This window comes from Salmo salar, chromosome ssa16, assembly GCF_905237065.1.
Source record: "Salmo salar chromosome ssa16, Ssal_v3.1, whole genome shotgun sequence".
NCBI classification, from domain to species: domain Eukaryota; kingdom Metazoa; phylum Chordata; class Actinopteri; order Salmoniformes; family Salmonidae; genus Salmo; species Salmo salar.
In genome coordinates, this window is record NC_059457.1 from 51271672 (window position 1) to 51289954 (window position 18283).

General features: G+C 40.5%; 1 protein-coding gene across 1 annotated transcript; it reads left to right on the forward strand.

Annotated features, from left to right (window-relative positions):
* Positions 1–2501: 2501 nt before the first annotated feature.
* Positions 2502–17447, forward strand: LOC106574127 (uncharacterized). The gene is made up of 9 exons (XM_014149744.2): positions 2502–2699; positions 6066–6168; positions 6437–6512; positions 6752–6870; positions 7989–8025; positions 8157–8566; positions 12841–16486; positions 16652–16739; positions 17083–17447. Exons 2-9 carry the CDS (start codon positions 6110–6112, stop codon positions 17259–17261), a joined length of 4614 nt encoding a protein of 1537 aa, XP_014005219.2. The 5' UTR covers positions 2502–2699; positions 6066–6109; the 3' UTR covers positions 17262–17447.
* The last annotated feature ends 836 nt before the right edge of the window (positions 17448–18283 follow it).

Here is an 18283-nt window from a genome sequence, read left to right on the forward strand (position 1 = left end):
AATGTTTAACTTGTAAAGATTTTTATGGGCTTTTTCTAAGATATTCATTTATTCATTTTCCATTTCTAACTCAGATTACATTTTTGCCGAGTATGAGTATATTATTCCCCTAATGTACACATTAAAAGCTTCCCAAATTATATCGGGTCTGCTTTTCTCTGCACTCTGTCTACATTGCATATGATTTGTATATTAACATATCTGGGACATTTTGGAGAACACTCACGGATCTGTTAGACACATACATTATTATTATTATTATTCATTCATACATCTATGCATTTTCTCTATAAACTGATTTGACAACTGATTTGCATTTCAGTGGTAAGTCGGGGCAAACTAAATGAGAAATGGCAATCGAGAAGAAGTGGCAATACAGCATACCTTGTGATATCAAATGCCTTCTTACACTTTAATAAGATGGGGGACGCAACCAGGCTCACATGAAACCCTTCATGAAGACAAGTGATCTGAAGCGGTAATTTGTAAATCGGGATGTGCCAGAACAAAAAGTGAGCGCTAGAGGATCACTTTTATAATAAAGCATTGAACACATATCATCACATTTGCGTAGTGGGGTAGAGCAGTAGAGTAGAGCCACTTATAGAAGGTGCACACATGGGGAACATTTTTAGTAGCCTAGGGTCCGGGAAAATGTTGGCCTTTTAAAACCGCATTTCATGCAATTCTACATCATTTTACATGACTGGAGACTTTTGCATTATCTTTTTTAATACCGCACAAATGATCGAAATGGCAGGCTACTTTGACGCTGACAAACTTAGTATCTGAGATCAATAAAAACGACCTTGTCTTGAATCCATCAATAGCATGTAGGCCTAGGTTTGTGGAGAAACATATTGTAGGCTACGATATGAGGAGGAAATTATAGTCCTAAAAATGCTTTCCAGTTTCACTGACTCGCCCAATGATACGCAGTTTACTCGCTGGAGATTGTCGATGCGCTCGTTTCAAAAGCCTATCTCTCTCTCTCTCTTTTGTAAAACAATATTTGGAAGTTGATCAAATATTTTGGTAGTCTACAGCATAGTCTTATCTTTTCAGCAAGAGTCATTGCTTTCCAACCTGTGTTTTCACTCGATTGTATTTGAAATATTGCAAAAGGCCTGTTTTGTATCTGCCTGCTGTTTTTTCACTGACATATTTGCCTCGCGTTCCCGACTGTAGGCTATTTTTAAAAAGAAGCTATTGGTCCTCTGTGGTTAAATTATAGTGCTTCTCATTACATATTAGGCTATTCTGAATGATTTAATTTATTTCTGAATAGACAGCAGTAATTACATAATTGTAGAAAATTCCTCCAGAACCATTCACGCAGCTATGATTCTATAAGGAAACAAATGATGAAGTGCAACTCTGGAGAGATGAGGGGGCAGGATAATTGACGAAGAGGCAACTCGAATGAACTTTGATCGCTTTTATTATAATTGTTACATAGCAAAAAGTGAAAATGATTTTTCATGGCACGAGAGGTACAGGATTCGGCCAAATAGGTTCCGGAACAAAACAGTCCAGAACGGAAAGGTGCCGGATTCTGTTCTGACATGATCCGGCTCAAATTAAGCACTGATTTGAAGTACCTAGGCCTCTCTCTACCTGAGTATAAAGATTATTATACTAGATTCCGTGGGCTTGTCATTCACAGTACTGTTGACAAATCAAGTGCATTTGATCTAAATATGGGTATACGAGGACATCTACTGGTCACCGGTTTAAAAAAAAAAATCCATGCTAGCTATGCACTAGCATGCAATATATTTGACGCAGGTATTTATTTTTCAACATGTATTGTCATTGACTGGAACAAAATATAATTGTATGAGCTATGCATCTGTGTACCGGCGTTGTTGTACCCCTCTACTATCTGGCTTGGTGGGGCGATCGCGTTTTGCATGCCTTCTTCACTTAGATACACTGTTAACGGTCATATCTGTCTTGCTAGCTCATTTAGCTAGCATTTTATTCGCTTTTTCTGCACGATAGCACTTATTACAGCCCTGAAACTCATAGGGACCTCACTGTCACCACTGGTCATCTAGCCAGCCCTTATTTGCCAGCAGGGTTGCATCGGTTTCCATTGGACTTGACAGTTTTTTCGGCTGGCTAATAGGTAGCTAATTCCCTAACGCGAACTGCTTATCATGTAGCAGCCTATGCTGACTAGCGTCGTTAGCAAGAATCTAACGTCGATAAACTTTAGTCGTAGGTCCACAAAAATCAAACAAATGTTACTGAACTGATGACAAAATCATGTTTCTAAATTGTAGTGGCTATTGATGTTTTTTTTTTTTTTTGCTTAATGACATTGCGAATATAATCATTTTTGTCATTTAACTACCGGTATGTATTATCTAATCCGGTTTCGGCATGAGAAAAGTATTAATCCCGAATTCCCGCGAGAACTTGCGCCCTAACGGATACTGGGCAGTAAGAGATCCGGTCACGGAGCCACGCCCTAAAATAACATGTGACCACAAGGCGTTTGTGACACGTACATGTGTTCCATTGATGTCATAATTGTCTGTACGTTCTAAATTGTCTATCAGCTTGTCTGTCCTTCAGAAAGTAGCTAATACTTGTACTCTACAGCTGTATTTTCCTACAGTTAATAATAATACTAGCAACAAAACAGATTTAATTCCTTAAAATGATATTGCCAGATGGAAGAAAATAATAAGGTAGGCCTAAACTGTAATAAGATATACCTTAAAGACTGCTTGTGTTTGATCCTGAATCCAGTTGCCCCTCTAGTACTGGGATAAAACAATAGGGAACCCATGAACCTTATGGAGGTGTGCATGTGTTTTGCAGACACACCTGGGTTCTAGACTGGCTGAGGTAAACATTTTAGGAAAGCCTGGGTTTTTAAATCCCGGTGAAAGCAGATATGACAAGGTTTGTTAATGTCATGTTGCCCTCCTATTTAGATGAAACTAGCGAAAAGGATAATTCTGCTTCTCTTAATCCACATTTTCTAGAAAAAAAAACATGTTCATGCTTTAGGGCTGGTGGGCTGCATACATATTGGTCAAATGTAAAGTGTGTGTGTGTGTGTGTGTGTGTGTGTGTGTGGGGGGGGGGGTAGTGGATAAAATGGGGTATAGGCCTACACTGTTTTCAACCTCTAAACTATGGATGTTTACTAACTTTGGGAAGTTGGAAACACAAGCATCTTAATATACAATAGGTTTGTTTCAAAATTAGCATGTTTCTGTTCATAGTGTATTGTTAATCAGCTCAAGGTAGAGGTTGTCTTAACCACAGGTTTAGGATCAGATGATCCATTAGGGGGGTGAAAGAACAGTTGATCCTGTACCAGTGGTTAGTGTTAACTTCTACTAACACGTTACAGCTCAGCCACCCCACTGGGCGCAAACTGGTTGAATCAGCGTTGTTTCAACGTAATTTGTCAACGTATTGTGACATGGAATCTTCTTGGGAAATACATTGGATCATCAACGTAATCTGTTGTTTTGAGGGTGAAATTTCAACCATAGGATGATGTCATCATTGAGTACAAAATTCAGCATAGACAAACCTTGTTATAAAATAGGTTGAATTTGTACCTTTGAAACAATGTCAGATTTTCAATGTAATATATACTTTCAGAAAAAACAATAGGCTGGGCAGCACTTCCTACTGGAGAGTTCATCTATCTACAGCTATTCATTTGATCTCCCATCCAGGTATTTTTTTTGACCCATTTTTTTCCTTCCCAATTGATAGTTAGTCTTGTCCCATCGCTGCAACACCCGTACGGACTCGGGAGAGGCGAAGGTCGAGAGCCATGCGTCCTTCGAAACACGACCCTGCCAAGCCGCACTGCTTCTTGACACACTGCTCGCTTAATCCGGAATCCAGCCGCACCAATGTGTCGGTGGAAACGCCGTACAACTGGCGACCGTGTCAACATGCACTGTGCCCGGCACACCACAGGAGTCACTAGAGCGCGATGGGACAAGGATATCCCGGCCATCCCTGCCCTAACCCGGACGATGCCAATTGTGCGCCATCTCATGGGTCTCTGGCCACAGCCGGCTGCAACACAGCCCGGGATTGAACCCCATCCAGGGTTTTAACCACACCCAGCCCTGCTTAGCTTTGATATGTCACTGACTACTACCAATATGCTATTGTGAGAATTATTATTGAGAGATCTCTTAATAACAAGATATATTCAGTGTAAATATCGAAGTCATTCCAAGGGGTGGGTTTGACAAAGCAAATGAGATGTAACCATACTTTATAAAAGCCTATATAGCATTTGCAAAGGCATCAACAGCTATTGTTTCAATTCAACCCAGAGTTCAACTAATAGACAAGGCATACAGTATAGGCCTAGTGTCTCAAGCTTTGGTTGATTTCAAATGGAATCTTCCTGTTAATCATTAACATTTTGGATTCACGTCTCCATCTCAACCAAAAATCTAAGTTTAAAGAATAGGACTAAATCGGATCAAACTTTATTTAAAGTGCATTTAAAGTTTGATTTGATTAAATGTAGACCTATTCTTTAACTTAGATTTTTGGTTGAGGTGGAGACGTGAATATAACATATAAATGGTTCCTTTTTAGACAAACTGGAATTAAAGCCAGACTAAGTCAGTGGCACAGATGGAACTATCCAAGCAGAAGATACGTCTCCTTCAAATGTTGATATTTGGTTTCGATGTCAACCAAACACAATATTACTTTAGTAATACAGTAAATAGGCTGAACTTTAGGCTAACTTACAAACTAATGGAGCAGTATTTATTCAACCTTAAAATGAGTAACGCATTCATAGCCACATAGTGACAAAGCATGCATGTTCAAGATAGTGACATGTGCAACTTTGTGTTGTTGTTTTTGGTCACACTGCTTTGCTTCATCTTTGCCAGGTCGCAGTTGTAAATGAGATCTTGTTCTCAACTAGCCTACCTGGTTAAATAAAGGTGGAGGAAAAAAAAGAACAAAAAAAAATAGCATTCTAAGGTCGCAGGTCTGTGGAGATCTTCCCAATTGCTGTATTAATATGCACAGAATCTCAAACAGCATTGATCTCTTGCACCATGCTCTTTTAATGTAATCTCAACAACAATCCAGGTCATTTGGTTGTGCTATTAGATAAAGCACATTGATAACACATTGAAGTTGTTGTATAAATATAAAATATCTGACACTGTATTCCCATTTGAACTTTGTTGTGCTTTTAAATGGTTCAAAGTGCTGTGATTAAAACATTTACATGACAACTAAACCAGAAGTCAGACATTGTTTTTCCATTGGAATTTGTTGGTGCTATTAGATGGTTGAACGCATAGTGAAAACACATTGTTTAATTCCCCAACTTCTCATTGTCTTTTTGAGTGGATGAATAAAGGTTAAAATCTCATTGATCAACATCTCAATCAAATATTACCCACATTTCCATGTAGAAATGACCTGGTGTGCCCAGTGGGATGTGTCTACATTGCTGAGGCTTGTTTACTCATTGACTTCAAGTAGAGCATTGTTGGTGAATCTGAATAAAAGCCTAATAAAATTGTCCCACCTCCCCAGGTTAGGAACCACTGCTACACTGCTTTTTTTATAGTCACAAAGGGTTTGTGACATGTGCATGTGTTCCAATGATGTCATAATTATCTGGAGGTTCCATGTTCTCTCTCAGCTTGGCTGTCCTTCAGAAAGCAGCTAATATTTGTACTCCACAGATGTATTTTCATGCAGCTAATAATACCAGCAGAACTAAGATAACTGATCGGCTCCATCAACATAACGCACTGGGCACAGACGTCAGTATAACGTCTGGTTTTGATTTAAAGTTTGGTGGTTGTTAACTAACGTGAATTCAATGTCCCTGGATTTAGGTTAAAAGTTGGGTGAAGAAAAGACTAAATGCCTTTCAAGTTGATGACTTTTTGCAAATCCAATTCGTTTTCTACGTTGATTAAATATCATCACATAGCTTTTTTGGGGTTGAAATGATGTGGAAACAACATTGATTCAAGCAGTTTTTGCCCAGTGGGAAATGGTTCAGTTCACATCCAGTCACTTTGTTTCAGCTTGAGAGATCATCCCGGGCTTTGCCCCCTCTGCTGTGGCTGAGATGTCCCTGGAGGACATAGAACAACAAGACTATGATGTTTCTGACACTGAGACAGTCAGGTAAGGCCACTCACACTCTGTCCAGTTAGATTGTTGTGTGGAGATTAAGAGAGAGAGTCTAATAAGAGAGAACTTGTTATGGGGCAGGTCAGGCATCATTCTTGGAGTCATTTGTAGGGTCAAGTCCCCAGCAGATCTATTTGAACCCCTCATTATTTGTGGCTATGTATTAACTACTAAGTGAGTCTTTAACATGAAGACAGTGGTTAGATTCTGCCATTGGGATTGCTCTGATGTTGTTTCCATTCTCTCCTGGTTATGACCATAGAGCCTTGTCCCAGTCTCTAGACCTGCCTGTCTGTGTGGTGGATGACCACCTGCCCTATGAAGCTGTCAATGAGATGGTAAGTTGACCGTCATTTCATATTGCAACATTAATCCAATAAAATGTTTTAATGATGCTATCATTGGAAATGTTGACTTACCACAACCATCTCTGTTGTGTTGCAGTTGTTTAATTGGTCCAACGTTGCAAATGCTCCTCCACTCTCTAACAGTTCATAATTATTACAGTATGATATTTGTTGTATATTAAGTTTGATATTAAGTTTGATTATTTGCAATATAATTACATTTCTACCAGGAGCAGAGCAATTCTACTAGGAGCAGAGCAACCTCAGTGATGGAAACCACAGAAGAGGGGAAGCTCAACAGTGTGGAAGATCTGACACTTATGGACTTCCTTCAAAACCTAACTGAGAAGTATGTTCTGTTTTCTTTGGTACTATCACACCTTGAACGAAATAGGATCATATTAGAAACGGATTCATCCAGAAAAAAAAAGTAAAGTGCTAGAAAAGTTGTCACATTGCAATGTTGTCAAAAAAACTGACACAAAGCAAGTATAACTACACTATCAGGCAAATATTGAAATAAAAACAATTCTGCCGCGCATCCTGATATGACAACATGTCCAAGGCATCCTGAAATGACAACATTTCTAAGGCATCCTGATATGACAACATTTCTAAGGCATCCTGATATGACAACATGTCTAAGGCATCCTGATATGACAACATTTCTAAGGCATCCTGATATGACAACATTTCTAAGGCATCCTGATATGACATGTCTAAGGCATCCTGATATGACAACATGTCTAAGGCATCCTGATATGACAACATTTCTAAGGCATCCTGATATGACAACATGTCCAAGGCATCCTGATATGACAACATGTCTAAGGCATCCTGATATGACAACATGTCTAAGGCATCCTGATATGACAACATTTCTAAGGCATCCTGATATGACAACATGTCTAAGGCATCCTGATATGACAACATTTCTAAGGCATCCTGATATGACAACATGTCCAAGGCATCCTGATATGACAACATGTCTAAGGCATCCTGATATGACAACATGTCTAAGGCATCCTGATATGACAACATGTCTAAGGCATCCTGATATGACAACATGTCTAAGGCATCCTGATATGACAACATGTCTAAGGCATCCTGATATGACAACATGTCTAAGGCATCCTGATATGACAACATTTCTAAGGCATCCTGATATGACAACATTTCTAAGGCATCCTGATATGACAACATTTCTAAGGCATCCTGATATGACAACATTTCTAAGGCATCCTGATATGACAACATTTCTAAGGCATCCTGATATGACAACATGTCTAAGGCATCCTGATATGACAACATGTCTAAGGCATCCTGATATGACAACATTTCTAAGGCATCCTGATATGACAACATTTCTAAGGCATCCTGATATGACAACATGTCTAAGGCATCCTGATATGACAACATGTCTAAGGCATCCTGATATGACAACATTTCTAACAATATTGTTTTCAGGCAATGGAGGGGGATTCGTGAGGGCATGTTTGACCCGGTAAGATCATGTTACTGACAATTTAATCAGATTACCATGAAAACTCTGCCTCATGTTTAACCTTGTTCATAAGCTTTTGAAAGACGCACAATGCAACATTTTAAAACACTTCTTCTGTTTCTGGAATACAGCTGACAAAACAACAGCTTGCCAGCTTGTGTCTGAGGATTGTCCAGTTTTTATCGGACAAGCTGATGCAGATCATCATCCCAGGTCTTTACGAACTACTGGGCATCCAAGATGCTGCCTCCTCTCCATTGTCACAGAGATCTCTCACAGCGTCACTCAGCAGTCTGGAGGACGATAAGGCTAACAACAAGTCCCGTGTGAGATTTACTGAGGCCGGTGTACCTAAGAGGCAAGGCAGTCGAAAGTCTTACGCTAGCTTTCGCATTCCGACTCCCTACCCTTCCTCCAACTGTATGGAGCAAAAAGAGGAAGAAGAGCAGGAATCACAACAATTTAAATTCAAGGAGTTTTACCTGACTAAGGAGATGCGCAGTCTGGGCAGTGGAAGCTACCTGCCCAAGGGGGCCATGAGGTATGTTCTTAACTTCTCTAGGGTAGGGGGCAGTATTTTGACGTCCGGATGAAAGGCATGCCCGTAGTAAACTGCCTGCTACTCAGGCCCAAAAGCTAGGATATGCATATTATTAGTAGATTTGGATAGAAAACACTCTGAAGTTTCTAAAACTGTTTGAATGATGTCTGTGAGTATAACATAACTCATATGGCAGGCAAAATCCTGAGAAAAATCCAACCAGGAAGTGTGGAAATTTGAGGTTTGTAGTTTTTCAACTTAGGGTTAATTTTGCACTTCCTAAGGCTTCCACTAGATGTCAACAGTCTTTAGAACCTTGTTTCATGCTTCTACTGTTACTGGGAGAGAATAAGAGCTGACTCAACAAGTGGACTGCCTGAGGCAAATGAGTTGTTTACTGCGCGGTCACGCAGGCGTGCCGTTCCTTCTTTTTCCTCTGTAATGAATACGCTATTGTCCGGTGATAAAAAGACCCTAAGGATTGATTGTAAACATCATTTGTAAACATCATTTGACATGTTTCTACGAACGGTAATGGAACTTTTTGACTTTTCGTCTCGGGTTTTGCGCTCGCGCATTATGCCTTTTGGATAGTGATCTGAACGCGCGAACAAAACGGAGGTATTTGGACATAAATATGGAGTTTATCGAACAAAACGAACATTTCTTGTGGGAGTCCTGGGAGTGCATTCCGACGAAGATCAGCAAAGGTAAGTGAAGATTTATAATACTATTTCTGAGTTTTGTTGACTCCAGAACTTGGCGGGTAACTGTATAGCTTGCTTTGATGGCTGAGCTCTGTACTCAGAATATTGAACAATGTGCTTTCGCCGTAAAGCTATTTTGAAATCTGACACAGCGGTTGCATTAAGGAGAAGTGTATCTATAATTCTTTCAATAACTGTTGTAAATTTTATCAACGTTTATGATGAGTATTTTTGTAAATTGATGTGCTCATTCACTGGAAGTTTTGGAGGCAAAACATTTTCTGAACATCACGCGCCAATGTAAAATAGTGTTTTTGGATATAAATATGAACTTTATCTAACAAAACATACATGTATTGTGTAACATTGAGTCATCAGTGTCACCTGATGAAGATCGTCAAAGGTTAGTGATTCATTTTAGCTGTATTTCTGGTTTTTGTGACGCCTCTCCTTGCTTGGAAAATGGCTGTGTGGTTTTTCTTGTCTCAGCGCTGTCCTAACATAATCTAATGTTATGCTTTCGCCGTAAAGCCTTTTTGAAATCAGACAATGTGGTTGGATTAACGAGAAGTGTATCTTTAACCTGTTAGGGCTAGGGGGCAGTATTGACACGGCCGGATAAAAAATGTACCCGATTTAATCTGGTTACTACTCCTGCCCAGTAACTAGAATATGCATATAATTATTGGCTTTGGATAGAAAACACCCTAAAGTTTCTAAAACTGTTTGAATGGTGTCTGTGAGTATAACAGATCTCAAATGGCAGGCCAAAACCTGAGAAGATTCCATGCAGGAAGTGGCCTGTCTGACAAGTTGTTTCATCTTGGCTCTTTTTATTGAAGACTGAGGATCTTTGCTCTAACGTGACACTTCCTACGGCTCCCATAGGCTCTCAGAGCCCGGGAAAAAGCTGAACGATATCGAGGCAGCCTCTGGCTTAAACACATTATCGCTTTTGGCAAGTGGCCGATCAGAGTACTATGGGCTTAGGCGCGTGCCCGAGTCGACCGAATGCTTTATTTTCTTTCGTCTGTTTACCTAAACGCAGATTCCCGGTCGGAATATTATCGCTTTTTTATGAGAAAAATGGCATAAAAATTGATTTTAAACAGCGGTTGACATGCTTCGAAGTACGGTAATGGAATATTTAGAATTTTTTTGTCACGAATTGCGCCATGCTCGTCACCCTTATTTACCCTTTCGGATAGTGTCTTGAACGCACGAACAAAACGCCGCTGTTTGGATATAACTATGGATTATTTTGAACCAAACCAACATTTGTTATTGAAGTAGAAGTCCTGGGAGTGCATTCTGACGAAGACAGCAAAGGTAATAACATTTTTCTTATAGTAAATCTGACTTTGGTGAGTGCTAAACTTGCTGGGTGTCTAAATAGCTAGCCCTGTGATGCCGGGCTATCTACTGAGAATATTGCAAAATGTGCTTTCCCCCGAAAAGCTATTTTAAAATCGGACATATCGAGTGCATAGAGGAGTTCTGTATCTATAATTCTTAAAATAATTGTTATGCTTTTTGTGAACGTTTATCGTGAGTAATTTAGTAAATTCACCGGCAGTGTTCGGTGGGAATGCTAGTCACATGCTAGTCACATGCTAATGTAAAAAGCTGTTTTTTGATATAAATATGAACTTCATTGAACAAAACATGCATGTATTGTATAACATAATGTCCTAGGGTTGTCATCTGATGAAGATCATCAAAGGTTAGTGCTGCATTTAGCTGTGGTTTGGGTTTATGTGACATTATATGCTAGCTTGAAAAATGGGTGTCTGATTATTTCTGGCTGGGTACTCTGCTGACATAATCGAATGTTTTGCTTTCGTTGTAAAGCCTTTTTGAAATCGGACAGTGTGGTTAGATTAACGAGAGTCTTATCTTTAAAATGGTGTAAAATAGTCATATGTTTGAAAAATTGTAACGCGCCACGGGATTACACTGGCTGTTACGTAGGTGGGACGATTTGGTGCCACCTACCCTAGAGAGGTTAAAATGGGATATAATAGTTGTATGTTTGAGAAATTTGAATTATGAGATTTTAGTTGTTTTGAATTTGCCGCCCTGCTATTTCACTGGCTGTTGAATAGTGTCCCACATACCCCAGAGAGGTTAAAGTGAAATTTAACAACTTCATATTCATCTCCAGCATCACCATATGTGAAAATTACACATTTCCATGTTTTGTAGTAAAAAAAGATAGAGGAACGTAACTGTTTCTAATAGTGCTGAGAGATTAGTGCTTTTTGAGGTTGGTTTCGTTTCGTTTCAAATATTTTAAAAATAATCACGGTTTTCGATTTCAATCATTTTTTTTAGACATTGAATGCAGTATGGATTATGTGGGTTGAATGCTGTAACAACACAGAATAAAACTATTAATAAAAGTCCCCTTTGGGTAGTGACTGCCCATTACTGCTTATCCCTTATTAACCATCATTTACTTTCTCATATAAAATATTTATTTGATGACTTTATTATTTCATTCCAAGTCATCAACTCATCTCTATAGAGCTGCTGCCTATCCTGTCTGACAAAATCACAATTTTAGTAGTTCTTCTAAGTAAATAAGGCATACTTTTATGACTGCTGAATACCAACTATCAATCACTTAGATAATGTATTTCCAGGTTGAGAAACCTCGCAAAGCAACTGCTTTTTATCGCTCTCATGCGTTCTCTCTGTCTCAGTCAATGAGGTCTTCATATCTGCTCCACACAGAGTGGACAAGTAAGCGGGCGTGCAATGGATTATGGGAATTAATTACCATATTTTCTGTGCTAAACTATGTAGAATATTGGCCTGTTGAAAACTACAACTTCCTACTACATTGCATAGTTCGTGCTTTCATCTGATTTATCTCTACAGAAACTGAGCATCAAGCTCACAGAAGAAGAAAAAAATTAAGTATATATGGAATTCAAATAATTGAGCCGACGTCGGTCAATTAGTTGTTTAAAAACCGAAAAATAACAAAAATGTTGGTTAATCGCTCAGCTGTAGTTTCTAATGACGTCATCAGTGTGCATCGTGTGATTTTTAACCAATTATGAGTAGGCATTGCCTACTAATTGGTTGACGATGTCATAGGAAACACTTATCTTCCTCTTTCTTTTTTACTACAAAACATAGAAATGCCCATTTTTTTACATATGCTGATGTTGGGGTGGTGCTGTAGATGATGAATATGAAGTTGAAACATTTAGAAATTTCCCTTTAACATTTCTTCAAACTGCCTTGTATTTATGATTGTCCTTGAAGTTATTAGTCATTATAGTATTTGAAGATTATAGCAATTTTGATTTTGTTGAGGATAGATATTGCCACCTACAAGCTAGTTTCAATACAAATTACTTATACAATTTTTTTTTTTTTTATTGGGCTTTAGAAATGAAGCAGTTAGGCTGACATCACACTAAGGTTTTTTCTCAGAGAAACAGCAGTGTTTTCCTCATTGTTTTCAATGGTGCAGATGTATTTGACACACTGAACGTGCATCACAACCTTACATATTATTTGTTTGACTGTGATGATTTCTGTGTTTTGTTCAAGGTCTCAAACCTCTTTGTCTGAGGTGCAGAAGAAGACAACCAACTCTGAGTTGCTACAAGTCCTTTTAGGTGTCTCAGAGGACACCCTCGTCACCTGTGTGCAGGACAGCCTGCAAGGTTCTCTCTCCAAATTTGCATGCATGTCCGATTCTCCATCTGGAAGTGCAGGCTCTATGACGCTAACCCCTGCTGTAATGGCAGAGTTGGCTAAAGATGTCAAGTCGGCCATATCAGTGGTCGTTAAGAGTGCCTCTGCAAGTCAAACCTCTCTAGTGACATCTGGAAGAAGGGGAGACGCACAGACCAAGGTGACTGAGAGCATGGTGAGAGAGCTGGCAGCTAAACTTGAAAAAGTTGACCAAGAGAGCAAGAGTCTAACAGGGCAAGTCATAACTACCGTCTCTGAAACAATGGTGGCTTTTGTTGACGAGAACGAACAGAATTTGCTGGAAGATCTGAAGAAAAATATCACGTTTTTGGCATCGCATGTTGGCTTCATTGACGATCTTGATGCCCTGATAAGGAAATACGAGAGCAGCTACAATATTAGTGAATCTGGTTCCTCCTGCACGCTCACATCTAAGAGCATCCAAAAACTCTCCAGCCGGGAGTTTCAAACATCAGCAATACAAGCAGTGAGTGGAGTTCTTGCCAAAAAAGTCAGCAGTTTGAGCTTTCCTAGTTCAGTCGTTCAGTCTAAGTTAACAGGTGCTGTATCAGGTCAAACATTGTCTGGCATTGTAAAGACATTGTCAATTCACCCAGTGGGCACAGCAGCATCAGTAGTTGTTAAGACTTTCGTGTCAGATATGAAGTCTTTGACCGAGCGTAAAGAGAGTCCTCAACAGAAGAGTGCCTGGTCTGCTGCTGTTCACATTTACCACAGCATCCAAAACAACTTGAACGATTATTTCAGCAAGCTTCAACGATGTGCCTTAAAGAGCACTGTCACATCTGATGAAAACACCACACATGCTGAGTGTAAGGAGAGAGTTCCTCTTCAATGCCTGCACAAAAAATATAGCCCCAGTAAGAGTGAGCCTCAGTTGCCAGAGTCCACTGGTGAAGTGACTCTACAAAGAGGCTTAAGTGAGAGCTCAAAACTTCTTTGGGCACAAACTGACTCAGAAGAAAACAAGCTCCTTCTGACAACTTGCACCAAAGAAGTCATCTCAGAGCTTCTGGTCTTGTACAACACTGAGATGTCAAAGGAGGACCCCCTGTCCACTGTTGGAGAAAAAGGATCAGACCTTTCTATTGAGAGAGAGAAATTTGTAGAAGGTGTTCTGGCTCAGCTTGGGGATATCTCCCATTCCAGGGCCCCATCAGCAATGGTATGTGAGTTCCCCTCTGAATGTGAGGACATCATAGGCAGCAAGGCCACAGCTTCTTTGACAAGTCTGTTAGATTGCATGAGAAAACTCTCAAGTGAGGAATTCAAGAGAAATGCCACTCAAGCAGTGAGTGAGTTCCTAGTTAAAAAGTCCACCACTAGCTTAACTAGTGCAATGCCTGCTTATTCTGTAGCATCCAGGTCTGGTTCCATTCAAAACCAGAACACATGGTCAAAGGATATTTGTGCAGATTCTGCTGCCATTGGCATCATTGACACATTTGTGGAAGACCTGCAGAACTTGGCGCAACCTGCAGAAGTAGAACAGAGAGAACCTGACCTCCAGGAAAATGCACAAAAGCTACAGAGCAGGATCTGGTCTGCTACCACTAGTTTATATAACAACATTAAGAAGACATTAAAGGACTTCACCATTCGCCAGCGGAGGTCAGACATGCTGAGCAGAATATCCAGTCATACACCCATAGAGGACTCTGAACATCTTGGGACTGAGGAGTACCTTGGTTTGGCAAGCCAAGACTTGAGGCAAGCCAGTAAGAGTGTGCCTCACCTGCCCAGTTTGAACCAGGAAGTGGCTCTACACAGGGGTGTCAGCGAGAGTTCAAAACTTCTCTGGACTGAAACAGACGAGGCTTTACTGACCAATAGTACCAAAGAGGTCATTTCAACAATCTTGACCTCATGTGAGGATCAGACATCAAATGCACCTTGCTTCTCCACAGTAGGAAAGAAAATATCTGATGTGTCTCTTGAGGTCAGTGTGTTGGTAGGTGGTGTTCTGTCTCAGCTGAATAACATCTCCTTGTCAAGGTCCCCAACACCATGTGAAAACATGTTTGAACATCTCCAAGATTCTCTTGAGCGAACCTCTCCAGTAAATCTAGATTTCAGCATGTCTACCTCCAAAGGCATTGCATCTTCCCATAGTCTTTCAACAAAGAGCCTCCAGAAACTCTCTAGTCATGAGTTCCAAACCAAAGCTGAGAAAGTAGTGAGTGAGGTTCTCTCTAGATCATTTAACATTGTGGAGGAAGGTACAACAGATAAGTGCCTCCAGTCTGTATCTACATCCACCACATCTACTGATATTATACAAACCATGGTGAAAGATCTGCAGGAGCTCACTCAGACCACCCAATCATCGGAGATGGTATCTGGAACCTCCCTGCTCACCACTGGACAGGTTTCTGAGGAAAGGATCTGGTCTGTTGCTTGTAACATCTACTACAGTCTGCAAAGTAAGATTACAGAGTTTCTCAGAAAAGATCTTCAAAGATCTTCAGACACAACTCTTGATTCAATCAAAATGTTTACATATCAAAGCAGTCCTGCATCACAAAGAGCTAATCTCGGCCATCTTGAGGTCAACCAGAGCAGTGTTACACCTGGTGGAAAAGATGCCTGTGTGGACATTCCGCATGATTTACTACCTAAAACCACTGAGCTCTCAGGATCCATGCTGGAGGATATTGGCACGATCCGTTGTAGGAGTGCTGACAGCCAAAAGACAAAGCCCTCTTCTTCACGCTCCTCCATCTCTCCAACACCTATTTCAAAATCAAGGCAGTCGAAATGGTACTTTGCTTTACCCGGGACTCCCATACCCACTGAGTTGCCTGCTCAGTGTGACTTTCCCATTGTAAGAAACACAATCATTGAGGACTTTGTTCACACAGAGGACTTACTTCCCCCATCCTTTGTGGACAAAGTCAGGAAAGCTGCTGGGGTGGTAGTGGACATTATGGTGGAAAGTGTTGAGAACACACAGGAAAATGGACAGGATGCCTCTCATCCTGACGACCTCCGATCTGCTGTTAGGAAATTGAGAAAAATGATTTCCACTTGGACCATCCACATTTTCAGTCATGAATTTGTGGATAAAGTGATAGCCATTCAGGACAACCACAGCACTCCACAGGTCCTAACATTGGCAGCAGCCAGAAGTGCTTCTGACTCCATTCTTTCAAGGCTGAAATGGGAAAAGGAACAATGTGGCGTATCCAGGAAGCTCTCCTCTCAGCTTCTCCAGATATTTGCTGAAGAGACATTGAGGGGCTTTCTAAAACAGTGGTCAGATGAGTATGAAAATATAAACTTTGATGTTTCAGTCCAGAATGATCCAAAGACTTCTACTTGCATGGTCATTCTTCAAATGATCACCAAAGCCACTGCTAAATGTTATTTTGAGTCCACTACCAGCATGGCCACCAGTGACATTGTAGAAGGCGAGTTTGATTTGGCAAGGGATACCGACAGCAGTACTGGAGAGCAGGTCCTCACCATTAACACAAAGGTATAGTACACATACATCTTTCATGAATAACACTGCTGTTTACTTTTATCAGAGCTATGATTCTTTGGGTCATGACATTGCACTGCTTCTTTGCAATTGATATGCTGTACTTTAAGATATAGAATATTTTTTGTTTGTTTTAATGTGCCTTTTCCCACCAACCAGGGTTCCAAGAACGTTAGTAAGAACCTCTGTCCCCAAGAGTCTATGGAGTACCAGCCTCAGAACACTTCCCCTACTGTGTACTTTACAGGTAAGCCCTGCTGTTGTTTAGGCTGCTGCTCAGTCAAGACTTAGACATTATCCCTTTACCATTCCACTAATTCATTTGGAAAGACATTGTACTCTCCTCTGAGTTGTTACCTATGACATACTGTACTGCGGGCTGGGTGGTAGCCTAGTGGGTTAAGAGGTTGGGCCAATAACCGATAGTTTGCTGGTTCAGAATCCCTGAGCTCACGAGGCAAAATCTGTCAATGTGCTCTTGAGCAAGGCACTTAATCCTAAATGCTCCTGTAAATCGCTCTGGATAAGAGCGTCTGCTAAATGACAAAAAATGTAAATTGATGACATACTGGATGGTCTTTTCTTTGCAGAGTTGATGACAAATTCTTATGGCTCCTTTGCTCCAGAGGGAAATTCTGATATTGCATCGTCCTTCCCACTTGAAGAGAAGAGTCGCAAATCCTCCCTTTTCACCAGATTGTATAGAGCCATCACAAAAGGCTTTTCCAGCCTATTCAAATCTTCAAGGAAAACCAAATTATTTAATTAAATTCCTCATTAAAACAACAAGAGAATTCATTTGTTCAAATCAAAATGTAATCGTATTGGTCACATGCGCCGAAAACAACAGGTGTAGACTTGTGAGATGCTTTATTACAAGCTCATTCCCAACAATGCAGAGTTAAAAAGTAAGAAAATATTTTCTAAATAGTAACACAATAAAATAACAATAACAAGGCTATATACAAGGAGTACCAGTACCGAGTCAATGTGAATGGGTGCGAGGTAGTTGAGGTAATACAGTATGTATATGTAGGTAAGGGTAAAAGTGACTAGGCAATCAGGATAGATAAACACAGTAGCAGCAGCTTGTGTGAAGTGTGAAAGTCGGTCAGTGTCACAGTGAATGTGTGGGTAGAGTGTGCATCGAGCCAATTCAAGAGAGTCAGAGCAAAACAATTAGAAAAATACATCAATAACAAAGGGGGTCAATGCAAATAGTGCAGATAGCCATTTCATTAATTTTCAGCAGTCTTATGGCTTGGGGGTAGAAGCTGTTCAGCAGTCATGGCTTGGGGGTAGAAGCTGTTCAGCAGTCATGACTTGGGGGTAGAAGCTGTTCAGCAGTCTTATGACTTGGGGGTAGAAGCTGTTCAGCAGTCTTATGGCTTGGGGGTAGAAGCTGTTCAGCAGTCTTATGGCTTGGGGGTAGAAGCTGTTCAGCAGTCTTATGACTTGGGGGTAGAAGCTGTTCAGCAGTCTTATGGCTTGGGGGTAGAAGCTGTTCAGCAGTCTTATGGCTTGGGGGTAGAAGCTGTTCAGCAGTCTTATGGCTTGGGGGTAGAAGCTGTTCAGCAGTCTTATGACTTGGGGGTAGAAGCTGTTCAGCAGTCTTATGACTTGGGGGTAGAAGCTGTTCAGCAGTCATGACTTGGGGGTAGAAGCTGTTCAGCAGTCTTATGACTTGGGGGTAGAAGCTGTTCAGCAGTCTTATGGCTTGGGGGTAGAAGCTGTTCAGCAGTCTTATGACTTGGGGGTAGAAGCTGTTCAGCAGTCTTATGACTTAGGGGT